At 42.5% G+C, this 20,445-nt stretch overlaps 2 protein-coding genes across 5 annotated transcripts; one reads left to right on the top strand and one right to left on the bottom strand.

Annotated features, from left to right (window-relative positions):
- Positions 1-2,396: 2,396 nt before the first annotated feature.
- Positions 2,397-18,667, bottom strand: LOC109905027 (SPRY domain-containing protein 7). Of its 2 annotated transcripts, none has more exons than XM_031800059.1 (5): positions 18,545-18,667; positions 10,545-10,661; positions 6,354-6,520; positions 5,095-5,197; positions 2,397-3,673 (listed from the first exon to the last, which is right to left on the bottom strand). In XM_031800059.1, exons 1-5 carry the CDS (start codon positions 18,549-18,551, stop codon positions 3,576-3,578), a joined length of 492 nt encoding a protein of 163 aa, XP_031655919.1. In that variant the 5' UTR covers positions 18,552-18,667; the 3' UTR covers positions 2,397-3,575. The 2 variants fall into 2 exon arrangements, with proteins under 2 accessions (XP_031655919.1, XP_031655918.1); XM_031800058.1 differs by lacking the exon at positions 18,545-18,667 and adding an exon at positions 10,812-11,346.
- trim13 (tripartite motif containing 13) lies at positions 10,120-14,426 on the top strand. 3 transcript variants are annotated; one of them, XM_020460707.2, is made up of 2 exons: positions 10,120-10,248; positions 12,640-14,426. In XM_020460707.2, exon 2 carries the CDS (start codon positions 12,646-12,648, stop codon positions 13,804-13,806), a length of 1,161 nt encoding a protein of 386 aa, XP_020316296.1. In that variant the 5' UTR covers positions 10,120-10,248; positions 12,640-12,645; the 3' UTR covers positions 13,807-14,426. The 3 variants fall into 3 exon arrangements, with proteins under 3 accessions (XP_020316296.1, XP_020316266.1, XP_020316281.1); XM_020460677.2 differs by lacking the exon at positions 10,120-10,248 and adding an exon at positions 11,778-11,909; XM_020460692.2 differs by lacking the exon at positions 10,120-10,248 and adding an exon at positions 11,935-12,558.
- Positions 18,668-20,445: the final 1,778 nt, after the last annotated feature.

The raw sequence follows: 20,445 nt of genomic DNA, 5'->3' as shown, positions 1-20,445 counted from the left end.
AGTGTGTCAGGGTTTATGGCAGGGAAACAGGGTTGCAGTAGTCTAGTGTGTCAGGGTTTATGGCAGGGGAAACAGGGTTGCAGTAGTCTAGTGTGTCAGGGTTTATGGCAGGGGAAACGGTGTTGCAGTAGTCTAGTGTGTCAGGGTTTATGGCAGGGAAACAGGGTTGCAGTAGTCTAGTGTGTCAGGGTTTATGGCAGGGGAAACAGGGTTGCAGTAGTCTAGTGTGTCAGGGTTTATGGCAGGGAAACAGGGTTGCAGTAGTCTAGTGTGTCAGGGTTTATGGCAGGGGAAACAGGGTTGCAGTAGTCTAGTGTGTCAGGGTTTATGGCAGGGGAAACGGTGTTGCAGTAGTCTAGTGTGTCAGGGTTTATGGCAGGGAAACAGGGTTGCAGTAGTCTAGTGTGTCAGGGTTTATGGCAGGGGAAACAGGGTTGCAGTAGTCTAGTGTGTCAGGGTTTATGGCAGGGGAAACGGTGTTGCAGTAGTCTAGTGTGTCAGGGTATATGGCAGGGGGAACAGGGTTGCAGTAGTCTAGTGTGTCAGGGTTTATGGCAGGGAAACAGGGTTGCAGTAGTCTAGTGTGTCAGGGTTTATGGCAGGGGAAACGGTGTTGCAGTAGTCTAGTGTGTCAGGGTATATGGCAGGGGAAACAGGGTTGCAGTAGTCTAGTGTGTCAGGGTTTATGGCAGGGGAAACAGGGTTGCAGTAGTCTAGTGTGTCAGGGTTTATGGCAGGGGAAACGGTGTTGCAGTAGTCTAGTGTGTCAGGGTATATGGCAGGGGGAACAGGGTTGCAGTAGTCTAGTGTGTCAGGGTTTATGGCAGGGAAACAGGGTTGCAGTAGTCTAGTGTGTCAGGGTTTATGGCAGGGGAAACGGTGTTGCAGTAGTCTAGTGTGTCAGGGTATATGGCAGGGGAAACAGGGTTGCAGTAGTCTAGTGTGTCAGGGTTTATGGCAGGGAAACAGGGTTGCAGTAGTCTAGTGTGTCAGGGTTTATGGCAGGGGAAACAGGGTTGCAGTAGTCTAGTGTGTCAGGGTTTATGGCAGGGGAAACGGTGTTGCAGTAGTCTAGTGTGTCAGGGTTTATGGCAGGGAAACAGGGTTGCAGTAGTCTAGTGTGTCAGGGTTTATGGCAGGGGAAACAGGGTTGCAGTAGTCTAGTGTGTCAGGGTTTATGGCAGGGGAAACGGTGTTGCAGTAGTCTAGTGTGTCAGGGTATATGGCAGGGGGAACAGGGTTGCAGTAGTCTAGTGTGTCAGGGTTTATGGCAGGGAAACAGGGTTGCAGTAGTCTAGTGTGTCAGGGTTTATGGCAGGGGAAACGGTGTTGCAGTAGTCTAGTGTGTCAGGGTATATGGCAGGGGAAACAGGGTTGCAGTAGTCTAGTGTGTCAGGGTTTATGGCAGGGGAAACAGGGTTGCAGTAGTCTAGTGTGTCAGGGTTTATGGCAGGGGAAACGGTGTTGCAGTAGTCTAGTGTGTCAGGGTATATGGCAGGGGGAACAGGGTTGCAGTAGTCTAGTGTGTCAGGGTTTATGGCAGGGAAACAGGGTTGCAGTAGTCTAGTGTGTCAGGGTTTATGGCAGGGGAAACGGTGTTGCAGTAGTCTAGTGTGTCAGGGTATATGGCAGGGGAAACAGGGTTGCAGTAGTCTAGTGTGTCAGGGTTTATGGCAGGGAAACAGGGTTGCAGTAGTCTAGTGTGTCAGGGTTTATGGCAGGGAAACAGGGTTGCAGTAGTCTAGTGTGTCAGGGAAACAGGGTTGCAGTAGTCTAGTGTGTCAGGGTTTATGGCAGGGAAACAGTGTTGCAGTAGTCTAGTGTGTCAAGGTTTATGGCAGGGGAAACGGTGTTGCAGTAGTCTAGTGTGTCAGGGTTTATGGCAGGGGAAACAGGGTTGCAGTAGTCTAGTGTGTCAGGGTTTATGGCAGGGGAAACAGTGTTGCAGTAGTCTAGTGTGTCAGGGTTTATGGCAGGGGAAACAGGGTTGCAGTAGTCTAGTGTGTCGGGGTTTATGGCAGGGGAAACAGGGTTGCAGTAGTCTAGGGTGGGAATAATGACAAGTGAACCTGGGGAGCTTTGCATTCACATTGTCCCAAAAAAAAGGAACCAGACTGCAGAATTCAAGCAAACCAAACTCAGACCACATCTCAAGATGGTCTCAGTTCAGTTCGGTGGCTCTTTTGAGCGGTCTGAGTTCCTTTGGAGTGTTCACACTGTACAAAGAAAGAAGCGAACCGCACTGAGTTCACAAAAATTGTCTGAAAGTGACCAAGTGTGAAAGCACCGTTTGGGCCTAAGCTTTTGGCACAACACCTATTTGTTTAAGCCGAATGTTTTTAACCTTTTCTAAAACAAACACCCACATACTATTAAACCAATGAGTTCCAAAATAGTTAAATGCTTCTAGAGACAAGTTTCTTTATTGTATTAGACAATAAGTATTCAGGTGTGGGTTAATATTCAACATACATCTCATTAGTGCAAACTAAAACAAGCGTTTAACATTTGAGACAGTTTTCACACTTCAAAAGGAGATATGTGTTCATCTGACGGTTGAAATAAAGTAAGGTAGGACAATGTCACATTCACAAATACAGGGTTGGGGAGTAACAGCAAAACTGTTATAAGATCACAGATAATTTAGAAAAACTAGATTACTTCTTGGATTACTTTCACATTTTCTAACACCTCTTAAAAGGAATGTAATCCAGAAGTAATCAGAATACGTTACGGAGTTTGGGCAATCCAAAAGTTGCGCCTCTGATTAGAATTTGACGGGTAACTAGTAACTGTAAAGGATTACATTCAGAAAGTAACCTACCCAACCCCAATTTGGAATAACCATCAGAGCCGTGACAAATTACTTTAAATGACACATCATGATCAAAATATGAAAAATCTAAATACGAATAACTAAATCAATGTCAATTATTAGGGAAACAAAACATCGAACATTAGTGTCAGCTATAAACAAATACAATTTGTATATATATATATATATATATATTTTGGGGTGTGTATGCCCCCACATATCAATATGGCATTAAGAGTTCATTGAGATTCCATAATCAAACCATACATAGGTAGCAGTAAAGAACACTCAACATGGCTTCTGGTCCAGACCAATGGACATGTGTAGTGATTGCACAACAATACTGTCAGACTCAACACATAAACATTGTTTAAACTCTTTTCAGAAAGAAGCAGCAACCATAACAAATTGTTGCAATGCAGGATGATTACAACTGAAGCAAAGCAATATTGACTAACTTGACTGTTTTTCAGCTGCAAATGCACACACACACACACACACACACACACCACTTTGGCTACTCAATGCCCTTCACCGCTGACTTGGGATCAATTTTCTTACTGCTCCAGTGTTGGCATCAACCAAGAGCTAAACCAACTGGACCCAGAACAGCTTTAAAGCAGAGTAACCAGAACACATACAGAGGGATACTCAAACCAGCTGGGACGAGAGTGTGGGTCACAGATCTCTGCGGAGCAACAAGGAGCGCTGAGGGTTGTGTGTGTGTGTGTAAAGGCCTGGAGGTATAAGGAGGTGCTGGTCAGAAAATCTGCTGCTCGAACAGAATCTTCTCAAAGCCTTGTGGCGCCGTATGGTAGAAGTCACTGAACTGGCAGTCTAAGATGGCGCTGTCATCCACTGGTACAGAAGAGAAAGATCAAATCAACAAGTCAGTGTTCAGTAGGATACTTTAGCAGGTATAACTCACTGACTGGATCTCAATTTAGCACTTCAGCGTTAGGAACCACATGGGAAACCCTGTGTGCCAGCAACAACAAATAAATAGTAGTATTAAATTACCTTAACATCATATGCTACCAAAAGGAAGGATGTCAGTTTCAGCTTTGTACTTACTGCCCTCTTGTGGCAGAAAAATAGAACCATAAATATTTTGGGGGCAGATTTACTAGGCATTTGAGCCTGTTTTTTTTCCACTGGGAATGAACAAAATGGAGAGCAAGGGTTAACATATATTATATTAATACAATACAATAAAATATGAATAAAACTTTGACATTGGTAGTTTTCCCTCCTGAGAATGTAAGAATCAACATGTCACATTCGCTGAATACAACAAGTGTAGACTTGACCGTGAAATGCTGACTTACAAGCCCTTAACCAACAGCGTAGACTTGACCGTGAAATGCTGACTTACAAGCCCTTAACCAACAGTGTAGACTTGACCGTGAAATGCTGACTTACAAGCCCTTAACTCTTCTTGAACTGCACTGTTGGTTAAAACAAATATTTACCAAGTAGACTGAAGTAAAAAGTAATAATAAAAAGTAACACAATAAGAATAACGAGGCTATATACAGGGGGCACTGGTACGGAGTCAGTGTGGAGGCTATATACAGGGGGCACTGGTACGGAGTCAGTGTGGAGGCTATATACAGGGGGCACTGGTACGGAGTCAGTGTGCAGGGGTACAGGCTAGTTGAGGTCACTTGTACATGTAGGTAGGGGTGAAGTGACCATGCATAAATAATAAACAGCGAGTAGCAGCAGTGTACAAAAGAGATGGGGGGGGGGGGGGGGGGGGGGGTCAATGTAAATTGTCCAGTGGCGATTTTATTAATTGTTCAGCAGTCTTATGGCTTGGGGGTAGAAGCTGTTGAGGAGCCTTTTGGTCCTAGACTTGGCACTCCAGTACAACTTGCTGTGCGATAGCAGAGAAATAAATCTATAACTTGGGTGACTGAAGTCTCTGACAATTTTATGGGCTTTCCTCTCACACTGTCTAATATATAGGTCCTGGATGGCAGGAAGCTTGGCCCCAGTGATGTACTGGGCCGTCCGCACTACCCTCTGTAGCACCTTATGGTCAGATGCCGAGCAGTTGCCATACCAGGCGGTGATCCAACCGGTCAGGACGCTCTCGATGGTGCAGCTGTAGAACCGTTTAAGGATCTGGGGACCCATGCCAAATCTTTTCAGTCTCCTGAGGGGGGAAAGGTTTTGTCGTGCCCTCTTCACGACTGTCTTGGTATGTTTGGACCATGAAGGTCCCTGTGCATGCAGCTGTGTACACACACACACACACACACACACACACTCACCATAAACCACTGGGAACACGGTGCCTCTGATCCCTGAAGCTGGACAGTGCATATTCTTCCCATTCAGATAGAGATTCAGCTCCACATGGTCGTATGTGATGCCCTGAGACGAAAAAACAACTGATTAGATTCCCTGTACACCTTCTGGCTGAATTTCCCCTTAGCCTGTCCAGAGAGGAAGAGGTATATCAAAAGGTTTCACTCTTGCCAAAATAAGCCCAATGTGTTTCTATGGGTTTATTTTGGACCTAAGCTTGTCGCCTGCCTTCCTGACTTTGGGACAGCGACTCCCACTGGGCAGAGACATGAGCATCTCTTCATTATGTACAGGTCCAAGAGGCATCTAAACAGCTTCTATCCCCAAGCAATAAGACTCCTGAACACCTAATCAAATGACTACCCAGACTATTTACATTGTCCCCCCTCTCCTCCTCTTTTACACCACTGCTACTCTGTTATCATCTATGCATAATCACTTTAATAACTCTACCTACATGTACATATTACCTCAACTAACCGGTGAGGTACAGAACACATTGACTCTGTACATAGTCTCCCTATTGTTATTTTACTGCTGATCTTTAACTCCTTGTAACTTTTATTTCTTATTCTTACACATATTTTTTTAAACTGCATTGTTGGGGCTCGTAAGTAAGCATTCACTGTTGTATTCGACACATGTGACTAATACAACTCTATTTGATCTCTGGCCTGGCCCAATCTACCTCTATAGAGGTGGGACTTCCTCCAAAACACCTTAAGTAGCCTCACCTGTCCATAATCAGTGTGACAACCTAATGGACTGGAACAGAGATACTCATTCATCTCCGACCGAACAATGGGAGTTGTTGTCCCATTTCATTATTGACCTGCTTATCACCGTTTCCTACATGGACAGGTTGACAGGAGTGGACCCACCCACTTCACCTCTTCCACTCTGACTGCAAGCATGACTGTGTAGTGTTTGGAGAACATGTTTATTGTGTAGTTTAAAGCTAAAGACTAATGTTTTTTTCTTTGTATAACATGGATGCGTTACTGAGTAAGTAAGTTTGTCGCATTCCTTTTTTTTGCCCATGTAGTTGGTGTTGGACTACCTTTTATCAGAAGATAATAATATTGCTGTGTTTCAATTATGCCATGTGCTTTCCTTGCTTTGTTTGAGATGTTATAGAGCATGTTCATTAACGCTTTAATAAAGACCTTGAGTATATGTATACAACAGGCTTAGTTGCACTACACCAGACCAGTCCACTCACCACAATGTCCCCCTCCTGTGGAAGGCTATTGGCAGGGAGGCGGTTCTTCTCCTCGTTGTTGTGATACATCGAGCCATCATGCCTCAGGACAAGGCTGTTGATGTCCTGCCCCATGGGGACCTGGTTCAGGTTCACCTTCTGAGTTGCCACACCTATCCCCCATATACCTGCACACAGATGTCAGAACCTTTAAAAACAAGCTTGCCAACACAAACTGTACAGTGCTGGTCTTCAAACCATTTTATTTGAAGTTCAGAGGTGGAACTATATTGGTATATGGTCGTTTCGACTACGAGGAGAGCATTCCTTCTAGTCAATGTTTTGGCTAGCTTGGACTGGCTTTTTTTGCTTTCCAGTATCGCTTCCAGCAACTATGGTTGGCGTGTAACCAGGCTGGTTCAGGACAGTAAGTATGTAGACTTCTACCCACACGTACCCCCAGTGGAGGGTGTGTACTGTAAATCCTAGAACCACTGGAGTGGACCAAGGGGAATCTCCTCTGCCTGTAGTCCTGATTCCGCCAGATGGCGCTATTATCCTTACGTCGTTTGTCATCGACGTCCTGCATTAAACTGCAGAGCTGGTAATAAATACACTCGTGTCCCCTGCGACCTGTTCGTACATAAAACATCATCCATTCAGGCTGCAAATGCGTAATTTTCCTCCTTAAACTGATTTAATGGCACGCCAACCTAAAAATAGTTAATATGCATACTGTCTTAAAACACAATATTCCAATTCAGCCAATCAGGTTGAAGCAGTCTGTTTACCACAGGATGAATGCGATGCGCAGCAAGTAGCATTAGCCACTCTAGCATTGTGGTGAACAAATGTGTTTTGTTAAAACGTTATGCATATTCTCCCAGCTTTTTTAAGCCGGCGGGACATTCAATTAAGGAAACTACTTCTCCAGCCTGAATGGAGGATGTTTTATGTACGAACCGGTCACCGGGGGACAAGTGTATTACCAGCCGTGCAGTTTAATAAAATATTATCTATTATTTTAACAAGATGGTCGAGTGACACTAACAATATAAATCCCTGTCCTCAAAGATGGAAGGCAGGCGAGCGGAGGCAACACCAGGTGGGACCATTATAGCCAATGAGAGGACAGATAAGTGTGAACAGGCACAACCTTGCCGAAATGCCACGTGCGTCCACTTATCAGTACATTCATAACAACCTAACCATTACATAACGTATATTTGATCAAATAAGCCTCAGGTGGCAAATTAGAAATTACATTTGTTGACCAAGATCGATACTCATTTACCTCCATACAGACAGTTTTTGGGCAGAGTAAACCCTTTCGCGTCGCCTCTTCCTGTCTGGTTTAATGCGAATGACAAATGACGTAAGGATAATAGAGCCATCTAGCGGAAGCAGGGTTTTGACTAGGTGGTATAGAGCTATGACAGGAAGTGATTTAGGTTCAGGTTAAGATAATTAGGTTAGTTTGAAATAGGGTTAGCTAAAATCTGAGAGCGACTTCCGGGAATGCTTGCGAAACACACCTGTATGAAAGACTATGGAGAATAAATATGAGTTCATCATAGGAGAGCTGTAGCGCCGCCCACCGGTGATGTGAAGTAGATGCACGCTGGGTGATCTCTGAGAAAGAAGTAATTGTACCGAACAAAACTATAAAAAACGCACCATCCAACAAATTTACTGAGTTACAGTTCAAATAAGGGAATCAGTCAATTTAAATAAATTAAGTAGGGACTAATATATGAATTTCACACAACAGAAGACGGTATTTTACCAAATAGGGCTAAGTCCATATTATGGCAAGAACAGCTCAAATAAGCTAAGAGAAACGACAGTCCGTCATTACTTTAAGACATGAAGGTCCGTCAATATGGAACAATTCAAGAACTTTGAAAGTTTCTTCAAGTCCAGTCGCAAAAACCATCAAGCGCTATGATGAAACTGGCTCTCATGAAGACCGCCACAGGAAAGGACTCAGAGTTACCACTGCTGCAGAGGATAAGTTCATTAGATGTACCAGCCTCAGAAATTGCAGCCCAATAAATGCTTCAGAGTTCAAGTAACAGACTACTCATCATCAACTGTTCAGAGGAGACTGCGTGAATCAGGCCTTCATGGTCAAATTGCTGCAAAGAGACCACTACTGGCCTTTCTAGGGAGTTAAGCCACCGTGCTTCTACACCTGCATTGCTTGCTGTTTGGGGTTTTAGGCTGGGTTTCTGTACAGCACTTTGTGACATCAGCTGATGTAGGCGTTATAAATACATTTGATTGATACTAAAGGTCACCAATAATAAGAAGAGACATGCTTGGGCCAAGAAACACGAGTAATGGACATTAGACAGGTGGAAATCTGTCCTTTGGTCTGATGAGTCCAAATTTGAGATTTTGGTTCCAACTGCCATGTCTTTGTGAGACGCAGAGCAGGTGAATGGATGATCTCTGCATTTGTGGTTCCCAACGTGAAGCATTGAGGAGGAGGTGTGATGGTGCTAGTGATACTGCCAGTGATTTATTTAGAATTCAAGGCACACTTAACCAGCATGGCTACCACAGCCTTCTGTAGCGATACACCATCCCATCTGGTTTGAGCTTAATGGGACTACCATTTTTTTTTCAACAGGACAATGACCCAACACACCTCCAGGCTGAGTAAGGGCTATTTGACCAAGAAGAAAAGTGATAGAGTGCTGCATCAGATGACCTGGCCTCCACAATCAACCGACCTCAATCAAATTTAGATGGTTTGGGATGAGTTAAGACCACAGAGTGAAGGAAAAGCAGCCAACAAGTGCTCATTATATGTGGGAACTCCTTCAAGGCTGTTGCTAAAGCATTCCACGTTAAGCTGGTTGAGAGAATGCCAAGCATGTGCAAAGCTGTCATCAAGGCAAAGGGTGGCTACTTTGAAGAATATAAAACATATTTAGATTTGTTTAATGCTTTTTTGGTTACTACATGATTCCATCTGTGTTATTTCATAGTTTTGATGTCTTCACTATTATTCTACAATGTAGAAAATTGTAAAATACAGAAAAACCCTTGAGTAGGTGTGTCCAAACTTCTGACTGGTTCGGTGCGTGCATATATAATATATATATATGCAGTTGTGTGAGGATCATGGTGCTGTGTGGCTGCACCCATCTGATCTTTCATTAGTGAAGTCACAGCCGTGTTGTCCTGTGCAGCACATAACCTATTGTAGCCGTATTCTTTACAGATCATGTAATTGGAGGTTACTATTGTATTTAATTTCCTTTTTTTCAGAACCACACACACTCTTGGTTAAAACAATTTAAACCATACCTTGTGCTTTAACACATACTCTGTGCTGTGCCATTCCTGCTTTTTGTGAATCAAGGTTATTAAACCACCTCAGCTGGAATCCTACCTGTCTGTCATATCTGCCCTTACACGCACCTGGGAGAGAACACATTGTGCTCAGAAAACACTAAGAACATACAGTCCAACAGGTCCTCCTCCACTTCAAGGCCAAACAGGCCAGGGTTTGGAATGTCAATAAGAAATAAAAACAATTATTCCTTAGTTGTTCATTTTCTCAATCTAAAGGCACAACCTAGATTCAAGAAAATGTCTTAAGTAGTTGAACATGCCATTACTCAAACCTCGTGAAAAACTGACACGTTTTCATTTGTCAAAAACAACTTACATCGAAGGAGTGCCTTTGATTTGAAGGCATGCACATGCGCAGTTCAGCGCAAGATGACCGTTAGACCCGATGACCAAAGTCGCCATGACATGATGGATCCATTATAGCCATGACCATCGTCATATTGTAGCTGTAGACCTGTCTTATCCTAACCTGTTACGAAAAGTCACTAAGGACAAAAGTTGGATTCAGACGTCCATTTTATAGCGAGGGACACATTTCACTTTACATCTGGTAAGTATAGTTTCTAGAGATTATACATATTTTGTTGACAGTCCGTTTTTTTTGGTGATGCCGGCTATATTGTAAAGTTATGGTCATTTCCCGTTACCAGCCACCAGAGTGAATCACAACTCGGGGAATTGTTATTAATTATACAAACTCCCGATGTTACGTCCCAAAGCTACCCTGCCTGATGCGCGCACACCAAAGGATATTCCCCATAGTTCCTTATCCATTTGATCTCCCACACAAAGACAGGCAGGTGGACAGTAACGTTAACGTTACATGGACTCCTGTTCAATCATTACCTGTGGACTGGATCTTGAACTCAAAGTAACTCTTGTTTTGGTGAAGGGGAGCGTTGGCAAGGCAACCCCCGGTGCCACATATCCTCCGGCCACTCTTCACGATGACCACATCCGTGCCTGTACAAGAAAACAATCTATATTTGTATTTTATTTACGACAGCGTTGTCAAAAACAGCCAGCTGAACAGTAAGCTAGGTTAACCCCATCGGCATTCTCTCGAAGATTTACAACTTGAAACAACGAACCGTCAGAAATATTTCCTCTCACCCATATGATGCGTGTCTAACTGGACGTTAGGCATTTCTTTGAGGGGAATATGCCCCGTTCCCCCATCTCCGCAGCATCCCAGACAACACGTAAACAGTGCAGCCATTCTTGTGCTAAAATATTATCCGGAAATAGTCACGCCGAAGAAGTCAACAAGAGCTGAAGGAGCTCATGAGAAAACTACCATCATAATGAACCAGCGACACCTGGTGGCAGTCATACCACAGTGTCATGAGCCATATATGCGCTTCTTTCCAATGCGTCCAATCACATTGCTTATAAAGCAGCGGCTCCTGATGGCATGGAAACAAGGGAAGAAAATCAAGGTCAAAATGTTTTTTTACACGTGACTTAGTAGCAATTGGTTATCAATGTGTCAAGCTTGGGACACATGGCATGATCAAATGTGTGTAGAGTGGGAATTCCATCTGGGATCAAATAACGGGGCAAATGTCTGTAATGAGCACCAATATTGTTGCTGGGTAGGCCTACATGTCGTCAGTTAAAAAAGGAGCCAGTTCAGTAGCCTATCACCAAGTCTTTTGAGAGCACTTCCAATAGGCTACTTTGTATCCATGCACTGGGTATCAGTGGGGATGAAAATTACAATGCAAATTGACATGCACTATTGCCTGACGTTCAAACTTCACACATAAGAATCGATTAACGTTACTTCAAGTTCATAATGACGTATACAAATGGTGCGATAGAGGCAGTGATCAAAAGCCGGGTGACTAAGAACCTAATGGTTGACAATCTTTCACGCTGTAAAAATGTTTTGCATAGCAACAGCCCGCCTCCCCTCTCCAATTTGCAGGGATCCTCTATATTGTTCCTACTGAAAAATAAAACGCATCTTGTTCTTTAAAATAAAAAAATATGTACTTAAAAAAACGCTGCCATTAATATCACTGAGATGTTTTTACTTTCTGCGCGCCACTGTATCAGGCGCGTACTATAGTGCGCGCTATTTGGAGCTGGAAGGTTCGCTAGTGTAGTGCTGTGGTCATGAAATGGTTAATTTTTTCTCCCGGAAAGGGCGAAGTCTGCACAGCAACAAGCGCCATGATTGCGTTGCACTGTGCGTCTCAGCAGCTGGTAAGTGTTTTTTTTTGTCCAGTTGCATGTTGCTATACGCTTGCAAAAGCTGTCATAACCATCCTCAATACCGTGCCAATAGGACATACTCGTGTGTGATCTAATTTATAGACTGAAACTTGTTTATACTGAGTGGTAATCGTTGGTGGAAGTTTGTGTTTAGCTTATATTGCTAAGGATACGTTTCAGCAGGCTATTAACATTAAATCAGAAGTCAAATCTAAAGTGAGTGGGAACTTAGTCGTTACCATCTCATCTATATATAGACCAGTTGGATGAAACGGCTGTGTCGTGATTGCGTGATATCCCGTCTCATAAAAAAAACCCATCTAGTGTGAACACTAAACTAGGTCGTTGAACATAGGAAAAAAAATAGGGACCGTTGCGATAGGTTTTTCACTGTAGCCAAATAGTCTATACATCTAGGCATGATGTTCCACTGCGCTTTCTATTTTCATATTTTACGCGGGTACATCGACACCTCTCATTTTCCTTTTTTTAGGGTGGCTGAATTTTAACACCAGTCGCTGGAGTGGATAGTCTGTGCGTTTTATCCAAAGTGTTGTCACGCGTAATTCTAGTGATCTGCATTTCCACCATCACTACCTGTGAATGATTGCGCTGTTGGGTGTTGTAGCTAAACAAACGGGTATGTTTAACTGACGGATAGTGTATTGATCTATTATTTTCGATTTATTCGCCACTCAATCCTGGTTGTATTTTATTTCAGAACACCATGGAGCTTCTAGAGGAGGACCTGACTTGCCCAATTTGCTGCTGTCTCTTTGAGGACCCCCGAGTTCTGCCGTGCTCACACAGCTTCTGCAAGAAGTGCTTGGAGGGGATTCTGGAGGGGAACAACCGAGGACCTGTTTGGAGACCCCCGTTCAAATGCCCCAGTTGCCGCAAGGAGACTCCTCAAAACGGCATAAACAGCCTCCAGATCAACTACTCGTTACGTGGAATCGTTGAGAAATACAACAAAATCAGAGTGTTGCCCAGGATGGCCCTGTGCAAACACCACAGTGGTCAACCGCTTAATATATTCTGTGCCACAGACTTGAAACTTATTTGTGGATTTTGTGCAACAACTGACGACCATAAAGGACATACATTCTGTGCCCTGGAAGACGCGTACGAGCAGGAGAAATCCGCATTTGAGGAGCTGTCCCAGGGAGTGGAGAGCTGGCACAGCACGGATATTCTATCCTGCCTGGAGACACTGGAAGCCAGTAAGAAAAAGGCGCTCCAGTTAGTTTCCAGGGACGCAGAGAAAGTAACCGAATATTTTGTCAAACTGATCAACGCCCTGGACCACAAAAAGAACGAGATCCTCTCTGATTTTGAGACGCTGAAGTTGGTGGTGATGCAAGCCTACGACCCAGAGATCAATAAATTGAGCGATGCGTTGGAGGAGCAGAAGCGCGCTCTCAGCATCGCCGAGTCCTTCAGGAATGTGACCGACCCCCTTTGCTTTCTCGAGCAGATGCAGGAGTTCAGGGAGAAGTTGCGCGTTGTCCGGGAAACTCCGCTGCCCTCCCGGACAGACATGGACGTCGGTCCCCTGGTCAGGAATTTTGACGTCAAAAACTGGGACTCGATGAAGCTCAAAGATGTGGACAAGCTCTCCGTTCCGCACGAGAGTGGCGTGTATAGCTCAACGACCCCGCATTCCGGCGGCAGAGCGCTGGGGAGAGTGCTCGTGTTTTTTGTGTGCCTTTTATGCGCCCTGGTCCTTCTGCAGCCGGACAGCCTGACCGCGGTGTCAGCCCAAATCTCCTCGCTCGGCCATGTCTACCTGCCAGTGCTGGCTGGATGGCTGGAACTGGCTCACGGTGCGTGGCAGTGCTGGGGAGAGGTAGTGGATGCCTGCGTTGCCTGGTGGGTGCGTTTCTGAACTGTATCCCGAACCTCTTTAAGACACCTGCCGATTTTCTTGACCGCCTTGTAAACACAACTAGCGAATTTCTTAGCCGTTGTAAATTGATTTAGATTTCCCGAGTGTTATTTTTGCTACATGGATCTGAAGCAAGCAATGTCCATGCTATAAGTAGATTTATAGCAAACACTAGAAAGCTATTCAAGTATTTAGAAGCACATATGTATCATGCTTTGTGAATTTATATATAAATATATATATATATATATATATATATATAATCTAAACGTAGAACAACACTAAGTTAAATCAAAACACTATTGCAGTACATTAAATGTTGTCATTTGAGAACGCTATTCTGGTGAGTGTTAAGCACCAGCTCTGACCAGGAGCACCATCCATCCTTCTCCAAGCCATATGATCGATCACACAGGTCAGTCTGTCACCTCAGGATATTTATTTTACTATACATTCCACAGGCTAGATTGTAGGATAGGAATAATATTTACATCGAGTTTAAGTGCTGTCGTTTATTTTTGCCTTACTTTAATTGACCATCAGTTGAGTTGTCATAATGCCTCATACCCTGTCACCAGACTCATGTTTTTTGCCTAATAAAACATAAATTTGGTCTTTTCCTTCATCTTTATTTTTGAGTGACTGAGGGGATTTCACAAATTGTGGAGGCACTTTTTTTCGCACGTGTATGCTACTTTACCGGTCAAGGTCATAAGTGAAGCTTCAATTGGTGCGCCTGCACACTGCTCACGTGACATGAAATACCATGCACCCGCACAGGCGTCCAAATGCTCGTTTGATGTTTGTCTTCCCGGTGGATCGGTCATCACTGCGCGATTTAACCTCCACGGGGGCCAAGGTTGAATGTTGCATAACTAGGCCTATAGAAAACTTAACTTAATTTGCATTATTCAAAAACATTATGTATTGGCCTTTAGGCCTAGGTTACGTTATTACCAGAATGACGATTGTTTTTTGGCCGTATGCATTGGGGCCTATACATTTTTTTTTGTGCAAAATTGAAAGGCAATGAGCCAAATCTAATTCTTAAATTCCATTTAGAACAACTAATTAAACATGTATGGGATTACATTTATTTAATCAACTGTCCCAGTGAATGTCAATGTGTGCGCAACATTGAATGCCACGGATTGTCATATGGCCATGGTTTGCCGACTGGCCCGTTATGCAGTCTATGCATGTTGAAGTAGATGACGGAAGAGCAATTCTTACTTTAACAGGCTATACTCAACAGATCCATCCCATATGCAACATTGTCTAGAAGTAACAATATAGGCCTACATTGGGCCATACGTTTTAATGAAAATTGGGCAGTGCATCCATTGAACGTGTCCATTGGACATGTGCGGTTTTATTTTTTCTGAAGGAATGAAATCCTGATGGAAATCCCAGTATCAGACCACAACAAAAACCTGATGTAAGCACCGACCAGAATTCAGTACCAACGTCACGGCATGTATAGGCCTAGGCTATATATAGCCCTACTGTTACCAGGCAAATAACGGATGAAAATGTAAAGTTGGTCTTTCTCTTTACTATAATAACTAAATAATATATATCTAATAGGCTACTTCAAATAAATACATATACTGATATTATGAAATTTGGCAATCGATGCATTTATCTAAATACACCCAAAATATTGGGTGATGGCATAACGACGACTTGGTGCCAGCATGCATAACGATCTTATATAATGATTATCGTAGGCCTACCGTATTTTTCTAACACTTCCTATTAACGCTTAAAAATCCAACTAAATTCAACATATTGAATAATATTCAGTGGGAATAGCATAAAGGGCTACCCTAATGGTCTATGGCCCGCAATCAACAGAACTGAGGCTCCGAAAGGCCTCTTTGCAATTAAATAAGCCACTGAAGTCATATTTAGACCCCAAAACGTTATCGACCAAATAAATTATATTACAGTACTATTATGATAAACATCAGGCGTTAAAGAATATATTACAATAGCTATAGCCTACAATTCCTTTCCATAAATCTGACTAGTGAATTGTATAATTTCTAAAGTAAAATGATTTGTCTCATATGAAGGAACATGTGAATGCATGGCCAGAATAAAACATTAACAAATTATTGGTAGCCTATAGCTGACCAGATGAAATCAAATGAGCAACGAGATATTATACAGAATGCCTGGCAAACACTTTTGGATTCCCAAAAATACTAAATGTTATATTTCAAAGGCATTGTAAGACGTAGCCTAAATAGCCCTTTAACTAAACATTAAGTAATTGCACAACATAAAGCAAAACGTCATTTGGCAGATTATTAAAATACATTTGACTATGCATAGGAATTAATAAAACGAAATGGGTGCTCTTCAAAATAGTTTGAAGAGAAAATACCCAAAATAGCCTAAATAAAAAGTATAATATTCTTTCGATAATAACCTTCAGTGACAAAGTTTGGGAAGTAAAATATAAATGCATAGGACTATTTTCAAGCAGGTAAAGCAGTCTATACCCACGGCCTGTTTACAATAAAGTCCCCTGAGGAATTTAGGCTATCGCCTCTGGTGAATTAAGTTTGCAAAAATAATTTAACGATCGTCTTATTTCAGCATTTAATTGATTTTGTTTTCTTCATATGTAGCATTTAAAATATAGCATAACTCGTGGGCTGCGTGTGCATACTTTCGAGATGGTAGAGCGCAATGTGTGACGTGCTTAAGGCCTATTTGCCAGAGACAAAATGGAACACACATTGCTTTATTTTCTTATATCAAAAGTAAGTTACAATTAGCCTAAAAATAAGATATGCAAGTATAACCCATGCACTGCTAAAACCATGACTTTCGGTTTCTGTCCATGGCAGTTTGATAAGCCCTTTTCTCTTCAAATGGCATTGCATCGCTCAGCGTCATTTGCTTGTCACAAAATGTGTGGTTCCAAATCAAGCCAGAGATCAGAAAATGTATTTAAAGTTTCACAATAGTAAAATACACACTAGAATATAGGGATGGTGTTGTTTGGTTAAGACATTCGACTGAAAATCTCATCCTCTGATTTTAGACTACTGATGGTAGTTGGGCTCATCTTGATAACAGGCGACTGGGTTTAGGACATGAGTGATAAAAGCCTTTGTCTATGTTAGCTGGCACAACCAATATGTAGACTATCCGCTTTTAAACATATTTGGGACATTTCAAATAGGCTAGGCCAAGTTCCCTGATAGGTGAAATGTCTGCATGAAATTGGATGCTTGATCAGCCTATCTAAATAACAATTGACAAAAGTATAGACCAAGTGTTATAGCCTCTCTGCAGATTACATTTGGTGAGTGTGATCATGCATGGCCTTACAGCAACTCGTATGGGCTCAAAAATATTACGGACCTTTTTTAGACCTGTATCAAAGTTATGCTAATGATGGGCCTATATGCGACCGCTACGCTGCGGTAAGTCTTCCTGTTTGCCCATGAGCCCCACCCAGATTTTTCAGGTTGTCCCAATTGGAAATAGGACGACCGGTGACTTTACCGCTGTAGAAAGGTGTGAAACTCGCCGTATGACAAGCTCGCAGGTAACATTCGAGTGTTTGGCAAAGTGATGATAGATGCTAGAAATATTAGGCTAATTGTACACAAGATTATAAGTCTTCAGCCTATAGCTTGCTAAAATGTATAGGCCAATGGCCAAATTGGATTCAGTCATCTAGCCATTTGGCTACGGTCATTTACTCTGGCTGAAAAGACAACCACCCCCAAAAGCCTCAATGAGGGTTAAATTACTATACATATTAAAACAGATCTTGACATGATCAGTGTGGAATATAAAACATTTAATCCAGAAAAGCCAATTTACCCTCTGAAAAGGCCCACATATGCTAACCATTCAAATTGAACTGATGCAAATTAGACAACAGTGTGGCTTGCTTTAGGCCTACACAGGTGATAGGCCTGTGTGATTGGAACCTATCCTTGCATAAAAGAATACTCCAGGGATTTGTGAACTTAAGTCAGCAGTGTAAGGGTATAGGTCTAATGTGGAACATTTTCACAAGAGCTGGTGCAAGTTATACACCTTATAGACATCAAATATATGGTAGATTGAGAAACTTATTTGCATCATTTCAATAGTTGGGTTTTCTCTGAAGATAATTGGCATAACCCCATGAGTTTGTTTGGCGTGAAAGGACACTAACAGCATCCGACTGGGCAAAAACTGGTTGAATCAACATTGTTTCCACATTTCAACCTACGTCCCTCACCCAAAAGCTAATTGGATTAGCAAAAAGATTCAAGTTGAGAGCATTTATTTTTTTCACACCAAATTTTAAAACATAAATCCAATGATATGGTTAATTTAGTTGATTTCACATTAGTTGAAAACTCATCCAAATGTAAATGAAAACTAGACATGGACTGACGTCTGCGCCCAGAGGGATGGTAGCCTAGTTGTGTGTGGTAACTCACAAGGACTGAAACATGAGAATAAAATAAAAGGTTCACCCTTTCAAAACGTTTATTAGAAAATGCAGCACATGTGAGTTTACATAAAAAAAGTAAAGCATTATCGGGCCAACTAAATCATGCAAACAAGTCATTTAATGTGCAAAGATAGTTCAAATGGATATAAAAATGCATGAACATGTTCCAAAGCAATGAACTATAAAATACAACAGTCCTAGTTGTAAAATGAATTAGAATGGAAATCAAATGGACAAAAGCAACTTAAAACCTCATGTCTGTACCTGTCATAAAGATGACACACTGCGTCCCTCTCGGTGTCTCCCCTCCTTCTCCTGCGCATCGTTCTCCCGTGCTGCGCGTGAGGGATGCATGCAGACAGACTCGCAGCGAGCGGTCAGCTTTGCTTCAGCAGCACGAGCAATACTGGAGGCTTCAGCAGTAGTTTTAACTCCAATATTTACGTGCTGCTACAGCAAGGCAGCCAGTGACGAGGCAGGTAGATCCCATACACACACTCTTCTGGATGGTTCCACAGATGCCCGTCTGTCCAGGCGTTACTGCTGCAGCACAGTATGGCCTGCATCTCTGTGTAACCCACAAACCATTCTGTGCTGCTACAGCACAACCAGCTCCATCTCATTCACACATCCTCGCAGACTCCAGCTCCCTCTCCTGCATACACTCATCCTGACTCGCTCTCTCCCCTCCTTGCTCTCACACACACATCCCCTTTCTCTCTCATACCCCCCCCTCTCATTCATTCATTCATGTATATATATATATACACACACACACACACACAGGTCGTCTCTGTGGCTGAAGGGAACTCCAAGACTCTCCAACCATCTGAAAACACAGGGAGGATGGGGTCAAGTCAGGTGATTAGCTAGGAAAAACACTTTTCTTCTCTTCTATAACTGTCACGTACGTGTGTGTGTGATTGATCTATATAGATTTATTTATTATGGCAGATTGAGTCCGGATCAGCTAAATTGAAGGGGAGATGCAGTTTCAATCACTTCCTATAAGGGAAACCGGGCCAGTTTTACTAAGCCAAATTATGGTGCAACGTCTATAAACCCGGCCCCAAGACTTGAGTTAGAGTGAAAAGCATTCATCTTCATAGTCTTTTTTGTTCCCAAAATGAACTGACCAATATGAAACCTCAGACATGTTAGTATCTTAAATTACTCAAAACAAATCTGATAATTGCAATACATTTAGAAAAGAATGCTAATTTTGAAAGAGCTCAGTTCAAAAATGATCTCAGAATCCAATATTACTCACTCCATCCCCTAAAGTCAGAAGAGGTACTACTATGAGACAACAACCATAGCATGACAAAGGGACATAAATATCAAGTCTCAATGTCAATGTTACTTGACACTTATTGAAAATGAATAGCCCCCAACGCTGCTAAGTAACATTTAGTCTACTGAAAAGAAAACAGTGGTTGACGGACGTTGAAGGATGTTTTATTCACTGTCATCTGGTCAAAAGGGAAGCTATTGAAAGGCAGGTCAGCAACATATACAAACAGGGTTTAAAGTGACAAGCGTTATGGTGTGGTATTAACTTGCATCACAATTATGGTTACCCTAGTTTCCAAATATCACTTGCTTCTGCTGATTTCATCAAGTCCAATAACCACTCCAATACCACTAATGCACAATTCAACAGCTGCCCAACGTCACCAACAGATAAAAAAATAAAAAAAAGGTAAGTCGAAGACCATTAATTAGTTGATGATCCACTTCCCCCTGGCATGACAGAGATAGCATTTTCAAAAATGATTGGTGTAACTTATTAGAAAGGGTGCATGTACATTTGTTTAAATAAAAAGCCATGAATCTGTAAAACAGAGGCATCCAAAAGGACATGGAATACCACCACGTTGAACGACAACTGGATGTTGTCAGAGATTAAAATAAACCTTTTGAGAAATGCATCAGACATTGTAGAGCAGAGAATGGGTGTTTTCCATTCCCTACAGGTGTTTATACTGATTAACAAACAATGACGTCATCTGCCATCTTGGACACGACTGTGGGTGTATACAAGGAAATAACCCAGAGTTAACACCGTGCTATGTTGGGAGATGGGCCTCTGTATTACAGGGTAGGAGCAGAGAAGTGTACACACCCACACACACACACCTTACCTAAAATCACACAACATTCAA

The sequence above is a fragment of the Oncorhynchus kisutch genome, linkage group LG2, assembly GCF_002021735.2.
Source record: "Oncorhynchus kisutch isolate 150728-3 linkage group LG2, Okis_V2, whole genome shotgun sequence".
Classification (NCBI taxonomy): Eukaryota; Metazoa; Chordata; class Actinopteri; order Salmoniformes; family Salmonidae; genus Oncorhynchus; species Oncorhynchus kisutch.
Note: the sequence above shows the minus strand (reverse complement) of the source record. Positions and strands in the feature narration are given on the sequence as shown.